Raw genomic sequence first — 15,532 nt, 5'->3', positions numbered from 1 at the left:
ATTCCCTATCTTAATTTCAGATTTCTAATATTCCCTATCTTAATTTCAGATTTCTCTTATTCCCTATTTTATATTCAGATTTCCAGCATTCCCTATCTTTATTTCAGAATTCTAGTATTCCCACTGTTCTGACATTCGAGCCTCTCATTCTCAGCTTTATTGATTCATCGTGATTGACAAACCAAGTGGACCATTGGGAGCTGAGGCCCGAGGCAGAGCGTTGGGTTGGAATCGCTGAAGAGCCAATGGAGTTAGGGGAAAGGCGGGACCTCCGGCTGCGAACCAGCTCTGGGCTTTGTCTTTGTTACCGCTCTTCTTCCCACAGTTGAAAGATTTTTAGTCGATAAAATATCGGAAAATTATCAAATAATAGATTTTCTGAACTTTAATATGAAAATTGGAACTTGTGAGCTCGAGCAGCATAATTGTGAGTGAAATCTTTTCAGCACGGTTTGTGGAGAAAACTGTTAAAACTGGTGCGGGAAAGAGACCCGTGGGAGGGAAGAAACCCCGGGGAATGAGGTGAGGGGGAGAGATCCCGGGGAGTGGGGGGGTGGGGGGGGATTGATTCCGGGGAGTGGGGGGGGGGGTATTGACGGGGGAGATAGGTAGACGGCGGGTAGACCCCAGGGGGGCGAGGGGTAGAGACCCGCTGTGGGGGAGTCGGCGGGGTGGAGAGGGCAGAGACCCCAGGGCGGTGTGGGGAGGGCGCTGGGAGAGAGACCCGGGGTTGCGGTAGTGGGGTGGGGGGTGTGACAGAGAGAGATAGACCCCGAGGAGGGGAATTGGGGGTGGGGGTGGGGGCGGTTGAGTGAGAGTGAGAGACTGGAGGGGGATAGAAACGCCGCGGGTGGGGGGGTGGGTGGCGGGTGTGAGACCCCAGGTGAGGGAGAGACCTTGGGGGGGCGGGAGGAGAGAACCTTGGTGGGGTGGGGTGGGAAGGGAGAGAGACACACACACGGGCGGCAGTGGTGGGGGAGAGGGGAGAGACCCCAGATATGGTAGGGGGAGAGATCCCAGGATAGGTGGGGGGATGGGCAAGAGAGACTGGTGGGGAGGAGAGATCCGTGTGGGAGGGTGGGGGTGACTAGGGAGAGATCCTGGTGGGGGGATGGAAGGGGAGAGAGACCCCGTCGGGGGGAGGGCTGAGGGAGACCCCACTGGGACGAAGAGAGGCACTATGGGGTGGGAGGGGTGACCTCTTTCGTGGAGGGGGGGGAGGGGCGAGAGAGGCTCTGGGTTTGGTTGGTGGGGGGGTGGGCAGAGAGGCCCCGGGGTTGGGAGTTGGGGGGGGAGGGGCCCCCGGGGTGGGGGGGGTGGGGGGGGAGAGGGAGAGAGAAACATCCTGGGGGGTGGGGAAGGAGAGACCCCAGAGGGGGAGAGAGAGAGAGACCCTGATGGGGGGACAGAGAGAGAACCTGGAGGGTGGGGGGAGGGGAGAGAGACCCCAGGGCAGGGTAGAAGGGGAAGCGAGAGAGAGAGATCCCCGGGGTTGGGTGGGAGGGAGGGAGAGTCTGACCCTGGGGTCCAGAGTGGGGGAGGGAGAGACCTTGGTGGAGGGTTGGGAGAGAGACCCCCAAGGGGATGGGGGAAAAGACACGGAGAGATTGACCTGGGGTGGGTTGGTTTTGGGGGGTGGGGGGCGGTGGGTGTGGTGGGGGTGCTGGGGGGTGGTGGTGTGGGGAATGGGACCTAGGCTGGGGGGGAAGACCTGCAGTGGGTGGTGGGGACCTGGTAGGAGGTCTGGGGTTGGCTGGAGACAGATAGGCCAGGGGCCTGGAGTCTGCACCTATTGAGGGGCTGGAATCTGAGACAGTCAGTTGGCAGAAGCCACTGAGGGGATTGGAGGCTGGGGCAGTCACTGGAGCTGGAGACAATGGTACTCAAGATCTGCACACTTGCAGTTGACCCGCTCTTGTAGCATTCTCTGACCAAAAGTGTATTCCTTCCCTTTCTAAACACCAAAAGGAAAGACTTGTATTTACATAGCACCTTTCACAACTCAGAATGTCCCAAAATGTTTTACTGTAAATTAAGTACTTATGAATTGTGTTTACTGATGTAATGTGAGAAACATGGCAGAAATTTGTATGCAGCTATTTTTCACAAACAACAATGTGATAATGACCAGATCAACTGCTTTTGTTATGTTGATTGAGGGCTAAATATTGTTCAGGTCTCTTGGGATAACTCCTGCTCCTCTGAGTAATGTGATGGGAACTTTTACATACACTTGAGAGAGCAGTAAGGGCCTTGGTTTAATTTGTCTTCCAAGACACCGCACCTCCGACAATGCAGCACTCTTTCAGTACTGCAATGGATTGTCAGTCTAGATTATTGGGCTCCAGTGGATCTTGAACCCACAACCTTCTGAATCAGAGGCCAAGGTGCTACCAACTGACACCAGCATTGTTAGAGCTGCCTTTAAAGTGTTTGCATGTTTCTTTAAAATATTCTCTAATCCTTTCTTGCTTTTGAGACACCTTTCACTTCAGACCAGGAGAGATTAGCTCAATGGTATGGCAAAATTTGGGTCCACAACAATTAGCCTCAATGTTGCTGGGCTAAAGTCAGAAAAAATAAGCCAGAGTTCTTACATCCAATGGCGATGGTAATTCAGGCTAGAAAGTACACATGTCCTCTCAAATTAAATATCCTGATTTGAGTTACAGTGTCAGTTCATGCATGAAGAATGGTCAGATGTGGTGTTTCCGGAGCTGCCCCCAGCCAGAATCATTGCCTTCAAGAGAGAAGGGCCAAAGTATTAGTAGTTGGATTGAAGAATGCTGATTCCAAACTTTGATGCCGAGAGGAGGGAGAGTTGTGTGGGTTGGATTTTAGAGCTTAGGAGGAATGTTAGACAGAAACTTGAACTGTGTTCTAAATTAGTACCTGATCTTTGCAGTAATTACTTCGGTAAACTCACTTCACAGGGTATCAGTAATGGAGAATTTACAGATGGGAAGCTCAAACCAAACATCACATCAAGATCTTCCAGAGTTGCACCTTTCACTAGGACCTGAAGCTCATCAACCTTTGAATATGGAAGAGATGCACACCATTCAGAAAGGTGAGAAGCCATACGTGTGTTCTATATGTGGGCGAACCTTCAGCCGGTCGTTCAATCTGGAGAGACACAAGCGAAACCACACTGGGGAGCAACCCTATAAATGTGGAGACTGTGGGAAGGGATTTAGCTATCCTTCTGAGTTGGAAACTCATCGACGTAGCCACACTGGGGAGAAACCATTCACCTGCTCTGTGTGTGGCAAGCGATTCAGTCAATTGTCCAGCCTGCAGACACACCAGGGAATTCATACTACACAGAAGCCGTTCAGTTGCTCAGTGTGTGGGAAAGGGTTCATTCGGCCGGCTTACCTTGAAATCCATCGACGCAGTCACACTGGAGAGAGGCCTTTCACCTGCTCTGTCTGTGGGAAAGGATTCACTCAGTCTTCCCACCTATTGACACACCAGCGAGTTCACACTGGGGAGAGGCCATTTTCCTGCTCTGTATGCACAAAAAGATTTACTCAGTTGTCGAGCCTGTTGGCACATCAACGAGTTCACATGGGAGAGAGGCCATTCACCTGCTCAGTGTGTGGAAAGGGATTCAAAACCCTTCCCAGGCTAGAAACTCATCAACGTAGTCACACTATGGAGAAACCGGTCATCTGCTCGGTGTGTGGGAAAGGATTTAATTGCCCAGCTCATCTAGAAATTCATCAGCGTAGTCACACCGGAGAAAGGCCTTTCAGCTGCTCTGTTTGTGAAAAGAGATTCATTTGTTCATCGCACTTGATGAAACACCAACGCATTCACACTGGGGAGAGGCCGTTCAGCTGCTCCGTGTGTGGGAAGAGATTCAATTGTGCATCCTACCTGGAAATTCATCGACGCAGTCACACTGGAGAGAGGCCTTTCACCTGCTCTGTGTGTGGGAAAGGATTCACTTGTAGCTCCAACCTGCTGACGCACCAACGAGTTCACACTGGGGAGGGGCCATTTACCTGCTCTGTGTGTGGAAAGGGTTTTAAGACCCTGTCCAAGCTGGAAACTCATCGACACATTCACACTGGGGAGAGGCCGTTCACCTGCTCTGTGTGTGGGAAAGAGTTCAATTACCCATCCCAGCTAGAAACTCATCGCCGCAGTCACACTGGGGAGAGGCCATTTACCTGCTCTGTGTGTGGGAAGGGATTCACTCGATCATACCATCTGCTCATTCATCAGCGAGTTCATTCTGGAGAGAGGCCATTTAAATGTTCTGTTTGTGGAAAGGGATTCACTTGTTCACCTGACCTGCTGAGACACCAGCAAGCTCATGTCTGATGACACTGAGTGGATTTTGCTGCTGGATTTTCCTGTGAATCACATCCAGGACTGAACCATGTTCACTCTGGCAGTCGGGGTTTATTTCTGCTGATGTGAATAACCCTTAGAATTGGGCTGGGCTTTAATATTCTGGATCTAGGTCCAATAAATCAGCTTTGTTCTAAACATATGGTGTGTTGAGTATTTTCTGTCTTCAAAATAAGATGAGCTGTAGTGCCCCTATAAGAGCCACTGTTTCAGATCCTTAAATCAGCAGTTTTACTAAAATGATCATTTATTTTCAAACTTCAATCTTTGGTGCAAAATATAAACTTCAGTTTTGGCTTTTTAAAATCTCAAGCATTGTTGGCTGCTGTTTGCTGACAACTCCTATTTCTTGAATATTATGCATGAGAACCTTACTCACCAGAAAGGAGCCTTGCTGGGGATTGAGCGCCTCAAATGTTGGTTCAGCGATCCCTTCGGCACACGACCAAAACAAGAACAGCCCAAATAACACAGAGTGAATTGACACTGTGGTTGGTTTAGATCAGCCAGGAGAAGATTAGTGGCAGTCACTGCAATGAGATGTCATGTGCAAAATTTTGTCTGATAAATTTGAGTGAATAATTATGTCAGACTATTGTAAATTTGCCCTTTTATTTAGGAAAATAACATTATTCATTTCATCTTGAGCAGAGACAACAACAGAAATTAATATTAAGTTGATTAAGCATCTTAATTGCTAAATGACAAACAACTGATCTAAGTAATAAAAATGGAGTATCATTCAGAACAGGATGTTGAGCAGACCTTTGTTTTGAAACAGAACTACTTTGTGGCTACACAAAGTAATCCTTTCTTAACTTCTTCAAGTATGTTTACAGCTGCATCGTAAGGAAAGGTCAGATGAATTGTCAGAATATAAAGAGTGCCAGAGAATGACTAAAAGGTTAATCAGGAGAAAGAAATTAGAGTATGAGCGAAAACTAGGTAGAAATGTAAAAATGAATAGCAAGAGTTTCTACAGGTTTTTAAATAGGAAAAGAGTAAGTAAAGTGAGTGTTTGTCCTCTACAGAGTGACAGTGGGGAGTCAATAGTAGATAATTAGGAAATGGCAGATGAAATGAAAAAATACTTTGTTTCTGTGTTCACTATAGAAGATACAAAAAAGTAATAGCTGTAAATCAAGAGGTGGAGGGGAATCACGAGAAGCAGTATTGAGCAAACTGATGGAGCTGCTGGCTGACAAGTCTCCAGGTTCCAATGGACTTCATCCTAGGATCTTAAAAGATGCATTGGTGTTAATTTTCCAAAATTCCCTAGATTCTAGAAAGGTTCCATCAGACTGGAAAGTAGCAAATATAACCCCTGTATTAAAGGAGGGAGTGAAGCAGGAAACTAGGCCAGTTAGCTTGATAAAAACAAAAAAACTGCGGATGCTGGAAATCCAAAACAAAAACAGTTAGCTTGATATCTGTTCTGGGGAAGGTGTTAGATGCAATCATTAAAGAGGTTACGATAGTGTACTTAGAAAAACAAGGTAACTGAGAAGAGTCAGCATAATTTTGTGAAAGGGAAATCATGTTTAACCAATTTATTAGAGTTCTCTGAAGCAGTAACTTGCATCATGAATAAAGATGTGTTGTACCTGGATTTGCAGAAGGCATTTGATAAGATGCCACATCAAAGGTTTTTGTGGAAAATAAAAGCTCATTGTGTAGGGAGTAACATATTAGCCTGGATAGAGGATTGGCTGGCTGGCAGACAATGGAGAGTATGCATAAATGGGTCCTTTTCTGATTGGCAGGATATGATGAGTGGAGTCCCACAGGGGTCTGTGCTGGGGCCTCAACTTTTTACAATTTACATCAATGACTTAGATGAGGGGAGCGAAGGCATGGTAGCTAAATTTGCAGATGACAAAGATAGGTAGGAAAGTATGTTGTGAAGAAGATATAAGGAGCTTGCAGATTGATATAGATACGTTGAGTGAGTAAGTGGGCAAAAATATGGCAAGTGGAGTATAATGTGGGAAAATGTGAAGTTGTTCATTTTGGCAGGAAGAATAAAAAAGCAGAGTTTTACTTAAATGGAGAATTTAGAGGTACAGAGGGATCTTGGTGTTCTCATGCACGAGTCACAAAAAGTTGGTATGCAGGTACAGCAAGTAATTAAGGCTAATTGAATGCTATCCTTTATTACGAGAGCAATTGAACATAAAAGTGAGGATGTTATGCTTTAGTTATACAGGACATTGGTGAGACCACATCTCGAATATTGTGTGCGGTTTTGGTCCCTTTATTCAAGGAAGGACATAAATGCGTTGGAGGTCGATCTAGATTTACTATATTTATACCTAGAATGAGTGGATTGTCTTATGAGGCAAGGTTGGACAGACTGGAGTTTAGAAGAGTGAGGAGTGACTTGACTGAAATATATAAGATCCTGAATGGTGTTGACAAGGTAGACGTGGAAAGGATGTTTCCAGTGAGTCCAGAACTAGGGGACACCCTTTTAGGATAGAGATGAGGAGAATTTTTTTCTCTCAGAGGATTGTGCAACTTTGGAACCCTGCCTCAGAAAGTGGTGGAGGCAGGGTCACTGAATATTTTTAAGGCAGAGGTAGATAGATTCTTGTTAGGCAAGGGAATCAAAGTTTATGGGGGTGGATGGGAATGCAGAACTCGAAACACAAACAGATCAACCATGATCTTATTGAATGGTGCGGCAGGCTCGAGTGGCCAAATGGCCTACTTCTGCTCCTATTTTGTATGCTCGTAGATGCAGCCGCGAATTGACCATCAGTCACTCTGCACCTGACATCAGTTTGAAATTCTGTAAGCAATTTATTTGAAACAACAGTACTTGCAGCCAAAGCTTTTACTATTGATCCTTTGTAAGCCTAATCACTCAATACCCACCTAAACCTATAATCTTACAGTTCCTACCCTGAGGGGGAGAAGCCATTCTTAGTCATTTACATTATAAAATGAGGCCATTCGCCCCTTGAGTCCATGCTTGCACCCCACAGAGAAATCCAGTTAGTCCCACTCCCCCACTCAGACCCTATAGCCCTGCAAGTTTACTTCCTTCAAGTGCCCATCCAATTTATTTTTGAAATCATTGATTGTTTTTACTTCCACCACCCTTCTGGTTGGAGACAGCAACACAAAAATCCTTGAAACTAACAAAATGCAGCATGGAAGGGTTTCTGAGCTTGACAGGCGATGATCAGAAAATTTAACAAACAAGCTTTGAGGAGTTGAGAGATGGTGGCTGGCTGCTTGGTCAGCCAGGAGATCTGCTGGAGTTCTTTCTGGTTGGTGTCAAATCAGCAGACTGAACTGTGAGGCTCAAAATGTAATATTAAAATGATCCAAAAGGCTAGAAGCATGGGGTAATTTGACATTGTCCATTAACTGCAGCTTCACAAACAGTTTCTATGTTTCTGGCCAAAATCCATTGTTTCCCTTAGGAATAAAATTGTGGCTGTTAACACCTCTTCAATGTCTCTGTCTTTGTTATCCTCCCAGCTGGGGAGAGGGGATGGGGGTGGTTGGGGCAGGCAGGTCGTCAGTTAATCGTCTAGTTTCGCGATTATACTGTGGCCTTACTATAGGGTGTGAGATTCCACAAGGATGAGAGTGGAACTGTTTTGTTCTTGTAATCTCTGTTGGAAGCTTCTGGAACAGATGGCCAATCTTCTGAGTTATGTGACTTGTAGCAGCTGCCTTGTGGTTCAACCAAAGTCCATTTTGAAAATAGCAAAAAATAGTAAAGTTTGATATACACAGGTTTGATTTCTTCTCGTATCTTATTGACATGATGACATCTTTCCGAAAATGTGGTGACCAGAACTGGATGCAGTAGTGTAGTTGGGGCCTAACCAGAGCTTTATAAAGATTTGTCTTAACTTCCCTGACTTTGCACTCAATGCTTCTATTTATCAAGCCCAAGGTCCCATATGCTCTGCGAACCACTCTCAGTATGTCCTACCACCTTCAAAGTTCAATGAACACGCACCCACAGGTCCCTCTGTTCTTGCAAGCTCTAGAATTGTGCCATTAATTTTATAATGCCTCTGCCTATTAATTCTGCCAAAATACATCACACTTCTCTGTATTAAATTCTACCTGCCACTTGTCTGTTTAACAGCTTTCTTCACAGAATCACAGAGATGTTACAGTGCAGTAGGAAGCCATTTGGCCTCTCGCGTCTGTGCCAGCTCTCGAATGTGAAATTCACTTTGCAATATTCCCCTGCCTTCTCCCCATAAGTCTGCAAGTTATTGCTTTTCATGTAACAGTCTAATTCCCTTTTGAATGCTTTGATTGAACCTGCCTCCACACACTCTTAGGCAGTGCCTTTCAGACTTTAACCACTTGTTGCATGAGTAAGTTTTTTTTCATATTGCTTTTACATCTTTTGCAAATTGCTTTTAAATCTGTGCCCTCTCATTCTTGATCTCTTCACTAGTAGGAACAGTTTCCTCTAATTTGTCCAGACCCCTCACAATTTTAAACACCTCTATCAGGTCTACTCTCAACCTTCTCCATTATCAACCATATGGCCAAGTTCTGAATTGTCTGCAAATTTCTTATTTATACCCCCTATGTTTAAGTCCAAAACATCTAGAAATAGGGAAGGTGCCAGAGGATTGGAGACTGGCAAATACGACAGCTTTATTCAACAAAGTGTGTTAGCAATTACAAGCTGTTTAGTTTAACATCAGTTGTGGTAAGGTTTTGGAATCCACAATTGGGATGGATGGGATTGGGGGGTGGGGGGGGGGGGGGGGGTGGGGGGGGGGGTGGGGGTGGGGGGGGGGGGGGGTTAGTGGGCACAGGGTGTGAATCAACAGGCACTTGGAGAGGCTTGAGATAATTAAGCAGAGCCAGCACAGATTTATAAAAGGTGGATTGTGCTAGATGAAGTTTTTGGTGAAGTAACAGAAGGATGATGAAGGGGATGCAATGGATGTTATCCATGTGGATTTTAAGAAAACATTTGCCAAAGTACCACATAAAGCGCTGCTTAACAAAATTGAGGCTTACAGAACAGGAGATCAGCACCTAATGTTATGATCCCAGATGATGTTACCACTAGACAAGCCTGATCCCACGGTGGAACCTGGCTTGACGGATCCTAACCATTACTTGTTTGTTTAGATACATGGAGAGTGGCTACTGAACCAGCATCAGTTAATGAACTTTTAACAAAAGAATAAAACATTTCTTAAACCTGAAAGGATGAACTATATTACAATACTCTTTCACCCACAACTATACTTTTACAGATATATACAGATTTGTAAGTTACACAATCCATGTAGACCAATAGGCTAGACACACCACACTCTGAAACCAAGTGGCAGATATCACCTCAATCAGGTGCTATGAATCTCTTATCAGCTCCCCCCAGATGCTTGTTAAACTGTGATCCAATCTGTCTCACTGAACTCCATCTTTCACACAAGGGTTTCCAACCTCCTTGCTCTAAGAACTTGCCTTGGAATCTTCTCCCAAACCGATGCTTTCTCTCAGACACCGTCTACAAGGGTCAACCTCCGGGGTTTTGAACTCTCCTCTCGATGTTCCTCTCCCCTTGGATCATCACATCACAGGCATGTGCTTTTTCCATGCACTCTCACCAACTCAGCCATCAACAGTACACCACATGCCCATAGCAAAATCTTACAGACCTTCAACCTTCTCTTTTTGAACTCCTGGCCACTCACAATCCTATATCATTTTGATTCTAATTCCTGCAGCTTTTCTTCCTGTAAGCTTAAAGCTTGGAGCCTTCCTCTGCTCCTCACTTTTAAATACCCAACAACACTAAAGAAGCTTGACACCATCCAGGACAAAGCAGCCAGCTTGATTGGCACCCCTACCACAAACATTCACTCCCACCACCACCAATGCACAGCAGCAGCAGTGTGTACCATCTACAAGATGGACTGCAAGAACTCACCAAGGCTCCTTCAACAGGACCTTCCAAGCTCGTGACCTCCATCAACTAAGATGCCAAGGGCAGCAGAAACACCACCACCTGGAAGTTGCCCTCCAAGCCACTCACCACCCTGACTTGGAAATATATTGCCATTCCTTCACAGTTGCTGGTGTTAGGAAATAGATATAGTAAGTTATATTTGCATTTGTGAGTGTTAGGAATGAGTTTTAGCTTTAATGTTTAAGCTTGATTTGTATTTCTGTGTGTGTTAAGAAAGGTCAAATTTAGTTTTAGTTTTACTTTAGAAGGTGCCTGCATTTCTAATGAGAGTTTTATGACCGTTGCAGCTAAGTTAAAAAAACATGAGTAGAGAAACTGGACTCTTGTCTAGCAACCATGGTCCAGAGAGGCAGGACCCTCCCACACAAGCACATAGAGGAAACTAGAAACAGCAGTTTTGATTTGCAAACTGTTTGAGTTCAGTTGATTTTGAAAGTAGTTGCCAGGAGAGATTGGAGGAAAGGGCACATATAGCTAGTCCCAAGCTAAAGAAAAGATCCCAAAACACAGGGGAGTGGAACAGGAGAAAGTCCCAAGCAGACCAGAAGTTCAGCCCAGACTAGAAAGTCAAAGGGAAGGACAGGAACCTAGAAAAGGTCCTGTTAAGTGAAGTTAAGAGTGAGGGACAGAGAGAAAGGCTCCAACCTTCAGATTTAAAGAGACAAAAGCTGCAGAAAGCAGATTTAAAGTGAGAACAGCTTGCAAGAGACAAGAAGGTCCAAAGAGACAAATAAAGGTCTGTAACTCTTTGCTTTGGGAATGTGAATCATTGGTATACCATTGGCAGCTGAGTCGGTGAGAGTGTGTGCATGGAAGATAGGAGAGAAAAACATAAGAAGGAAAGTTCAACATCCTGGAGGTGAACCCTTGTGGAAGGTATCTGAGAGAAAGCGTTAGTTTGACAGAAGATTTCAAAGTGAGTTCTTGGAAAGTAGAGATTGGAAGCGCTCGTGAAAGACAGAGTTCAGTGAGACTGGTTGGCTCACGGTGTGACAAGCATCTGGAGGGAGTTGAGAGATCCATAGCATCTGGTTTGGTAGCATCTGTCACGTGGTTTCAGAGTGTGGTGTGTCTGACCACAGGTCACCTATTGGTTTACATGAACTGTGTATTTAGTGTGAACGTTAGAGCACAAGATAGCTTTTGTAACTTGTGTTATCCTTACAAATCTGTATATAACCGTAAAGGTATAGTTGTGAGTGAAGGAGTATTGTAATATAGTTCATCTTTTCTTGTTTAATAAATGTTTTATGCTTTTATTAAAAGTTAATTAGCTGGTAAACTGTTCAGTAGCCCCTCTTCACGTATTTAAACAAAGTTAGGATCAACCAAGCAGGGTTCCACCCTGGGATCTGGCTTGTTCAGTGATGACCCAGTGTTATGATCCTCAGCTGAGGTTTTAACCTGGAATCCTGGAACTCCCGCCCTAACAGCTCAGCGCTACCTGTACGGGTGGGGTGGGGAGGGAGAGTCAGGGCCTTCTCATAGCACGGAGCTGCCTCGGGGAGGTTAAGTAGGTAATAAAACCTTTTCATAAATAAAGTAAAAAATTATTTAAAATTTGTCCCCTTATGTGCCAGTGTCCCATGAGCTGGGCCATGTTTGTGAATTTAGCAAAAATTAATTATTTTATAAAACCTTCAGGAAAGGGATGAGGTTTCCTGAAAAATGTGAAGGCCGCTTGAGCTCTTTGCCCGCTTGCCAACCTTAAGGTTGGACGGGCAGCATTGTTAACAACTTTAATTACTTTTTTAATGGCCTTAATAGGCCGTTGACAGTTTGGCAGGTGCACAGCTGCCTCTGGCGCGTGCCTGCTGAACGAAATTTCGAAATGACGCGCGATCACGCTGGGACGCACACCCAGCATCATCGCGCATCATTTTACACGTCGGCATGATGGGCCCGCCCCTGCAGGCTAACAGTAATATTCTGCCCTTGGAAATGCAATAGACTTGAGCAAGTACAGAGGCCAGGAAAGGAGGATGGAACAAAAAGGAAGGGGGTAACAGGGGAATGCGGCAAATAGGGATGTAGGTGTAAGGGAGGAGGCAGATATAAGGGAAGGAGTCTGGACGGGACAAGGAGTCTGGGAGGAGGAAAAAGTTCAGAGCGGGGAAGGAGTTTGAGGGGGGATGGAGTCCAGGGGGAGGAGGGAGTAAGGATGGAGGAGGAAGTAATAGCGGGGACTGTCCAGGTGAACATGCAGGGGGAGGGGTGTGTGGAGTCAATGATTCCCTCCTGGGGAGTGAACTGAGGTTGGGCATGGTAAGAGGAAATGGTAAGTATGAGGGCTGCAGATTGAGCTGGAAGGGTGGGAGGCTGAGGGTGTGACTATAATGGTAGAAGGGACGGTGAGGGTAGTTGGTAGGGACTCAGAAGCAGACTCAGGTGGTGGGACGGAGTTGGTCAGGGAGGTCAATGTGGGTTGGGGCGGAATTCTCAGGAAAGTAAAGAATGTGCACGTTCACCTGGTCATCCTGGAAAGGGTTTTGGTTGGTAAGTGACAGTGGGAAGGTGGAAAGTGATGCCAGGGCAGTCAACAGTGTGAGGAAAATACATGGTGAATGGGGGACATGATAAGATAGGGGAGCTTATGATAAGCTCAATGATGACCATGTTTTTCAAATCAAAATTGAGCAGAGCCTCGTGTTGGACAGGCGCAGGTGCTGCATGGCAGTGCAATCAGTGGGTGGGTGGAGGTGAAGGTCAGCTCAGACCTGAAAGAGAACCCCAGCAGGCAGCATTAAAAATGCTCAGGACAGTGAGAAGAGTGTGATGGAGAAAGGATCCACGTGCATGTGAGAGTGCTTGCACAAGGCTCCGAAAGGCTCTGCCGCATACACACTTCTCCCTCCAGAGTCACTCCTGGGCTTTGTTAATGTTTGTGTGGTGAGTGGAGCCATGGACAGGATGTGGTCACGAGTTCCAAAGGATATGAGCCTGATGGAGATGTGAGGGTGTGTGTGAGAGTTAGGGATGTTGTCCCTTTAGGTGTGAGATCCCTGTGGATGTGTGATGGATGTTGTGAGTGTGTGAGTTGAGAGTGATGAGAAGAATGACTTACCCTGGCAGAATGGATGAGAGCATTCATCCTCTTCCTGCACTGGATGGCTGTCCTCCCCTGTGCTCCGGTGGCACTGACTGCTGCTGCCACCGCCTCCTAGGCTGGATTGGTGATTCTGGTGGAACCTCTTGCAATCACAGTGGAGGTAGAGGACATTGTGCGGCCTTCCAACGTGTCCAGCAGGCATCCCAGAGAGGTGTCGCTAAAGTTTGGGGCTGCCGTATTGTTTGCTTTCGGGGCCATGTGTCGCTTGGAGCAGTCCTGGTCTGAAGACATGCAGTAAGCTGCTCTCTGTGCTTTAAATGTGGTGCCCAGAGTGAGGAATGAAAGCACAGATCACAGCAGAGCTACCAAATCCAAGCCTGCCCGCCAGCATGTTTTCCGTGAATGTATTACTAATGCAGCAGGATGACCCAGGAATGGGATGATAAGGCACGAAAACCCGCCATTGCGGCCAATGGGTAAAATGTATTTTTTCCCGCCTGCTACCTCACTTTGTGCAAATCTGGGATGATTCCACCCTAAGTGTGTGGGCAAGGACATGGCAGATAGAATATAATGTGGAAAAATGTAAAGCTATTCATTTTGGAAGGAAAAACAGAAATGCAGAGTATTTCTTAAATGGTGCGAGATTGGGAAGTGTTGATGTCCAAAGAGACTTGGGTGCCCTTGTTCACAAATCACTGAAAACTAACATGCAGATGCAGCAAGAAGTTAGGAACACAAATGGTATGTTTTTCTTTATTGCAAGAGGATTGTGTACAGGAGTAAAGATGTCTTGCTGCAGCTGTACAGGGTCTTGTTGAGACCACACCTGGAGTATTGGCCTCATTACCTAAGGAAGGATACACTTGTTGTAGAGGGAGTGCAACAAAGGTTCTCCAGGCTGATTCCTAGGATGGCAGGATTGTCAAATGGAAGTTTGTTCTGGGAGGAGATAAATTGAACATTAACATTGTCAGCCCAACAACACTTATTTGAATTTGGGATAATTTTGCAATGTGAGAAGTGTAGCACAATTTAGCAGGCTACTTCTTGGGAACTAAGATGCTATCTAAGATAAAGAACAAACAAGCAAAGCATGTCAATGCCTGGAATCAAATAGGAAATTACTGTACAGTTTCTCCAGGCCCCATGGTTGAGATAAGATAGTAACTATTGCATGTGTAATGAGGAAATGATTGAGGTAAGAGTTGGGAAAAGAAGGATACAACACCAAATGGGAATGGGAGTATCACCTTGGGTACAGTTGGAATATATCAATCTGGTACTGATGTATATTCTGCTGAAAGGAAAATGTAGCTGACTCTAGTAAGTTGATAGCCTCTTCTAGAGCTATTTGTGCCTTTGCCAATGAACTTTTAGGAGAACTGAATTTGATAGCTTGGGCCATCAGCCAAGAAGAAAACCCTTTTAAATGATTAAGGCACTGGCACATACACCATAGACAAAATGACTTTGAGACAATTAAGATGGTAATGGTCAGAGGGAGTAAAATTAAAGTAAAAATAACAGAAATTTTGAGTTGGAACAATTGAAGACTAAGGAGAAATAATGCTTAATAAGAATTATCCACAACATGAATACAGGTGGAGGGAGAGCTGAGTCCATGCATAATCTGCTGTTTTAATTATATGTACTTATATGATAAAAGTCCAAAAATTAATAACAATCCTGCTAAAGAATAAGGAATATCATTGTAGGTGGGGAGTTCCCTTGCAAATAGATTCTGACCAAGGAACCCATTTCACAGGCAACTCCAAAGTGTGAAAGTGGAGGTAAGATAGCAGCAAGAAGCTACTGACAGGGAGAAAGGGGCCTGAGCTTAAGCCACCAAAACTTTCTGAGGTAGGGGACAGAGTAATGGTAAAGATAGTGCCATCTAACCCAGGACTGGCACCCCATTGCATTGGGCTTCACATGGCCGTAATGGCCAGTGATACCTGTGTGTGGTTAAACATGCCAGGAGGAAGTAGATGGAAACATTGGTCATAGGTTAAACCCTATGTCTCATGTTCTGTTTCTCCCAACAGAAGAGCCAGCAGCAGATCTCTTAATTGTTTAGTATCAGGTAAACCACTAGAGGAATGGTGGTTGGTGAGTGACCGTGGAACCATAGAAAAGTTACAAGACAGAAG

The 15,532-nt window shown here is 45.4% G+C and overlaps 1 protein-coding gene across 1 annotated transcript; it reads left to right on the top strand.

The window, feature by feature from the left end:
- The first annotated feature begins 292 nt into the window (after positions 1 to 292).
- On the top strand, positions 293 to 4,449 carry LOC121287043 (zinc finger protein 229-like). The gene is made up of 2 exons (XM_041204488.1): positions 293 to 427; positions 2,934 to 4,449. Exon 2 carries the CDS (start codon positions 2,944 to 2,946, stop codon positions 4,330 to 4,332), a length of 1,389 nt encoding a protein of 462 aa, XP_041060422.1. The 5' UTR covers positions 293 to 427; positions 2,934 to 2,943; the 3' UTR covers positions 4,333 to 4,449.
- Positions 4,450 to 15,532: the final 11,083 nt, after the last annotated feature.

The sequence above is a fragment of the Carcharodon carcharias genome, chromosome 14 (assembly GCF_017639515.1).
Source record: "Carcharodon carcharias isolate sCarCar2 chromosome 14, sCarCar2.pri, whole genome shotgun sequence".
Classification (NCBI taxonomy): domain Eukaryota; kingdom Metazoa; phylum Chordata; class Chondrichthyes; order Lamniformes; family Lamnidae; genus Carcharodon; species Carcharodon carcharias.
Note: the sequence above shows the minus strand (reverse complement) of the source record. Positions and strands in the feature narration are given on the sequence as shown.

Excerpts from the sequence above, each read along its gene's own strand:
- LOC121287043 (XM_041204488.1), top strand. The coding sequence starts at position 2,944 with ATGGAGAATTTACAGATGGGAAGCTCAAACCAAACATCACATCAAGAT.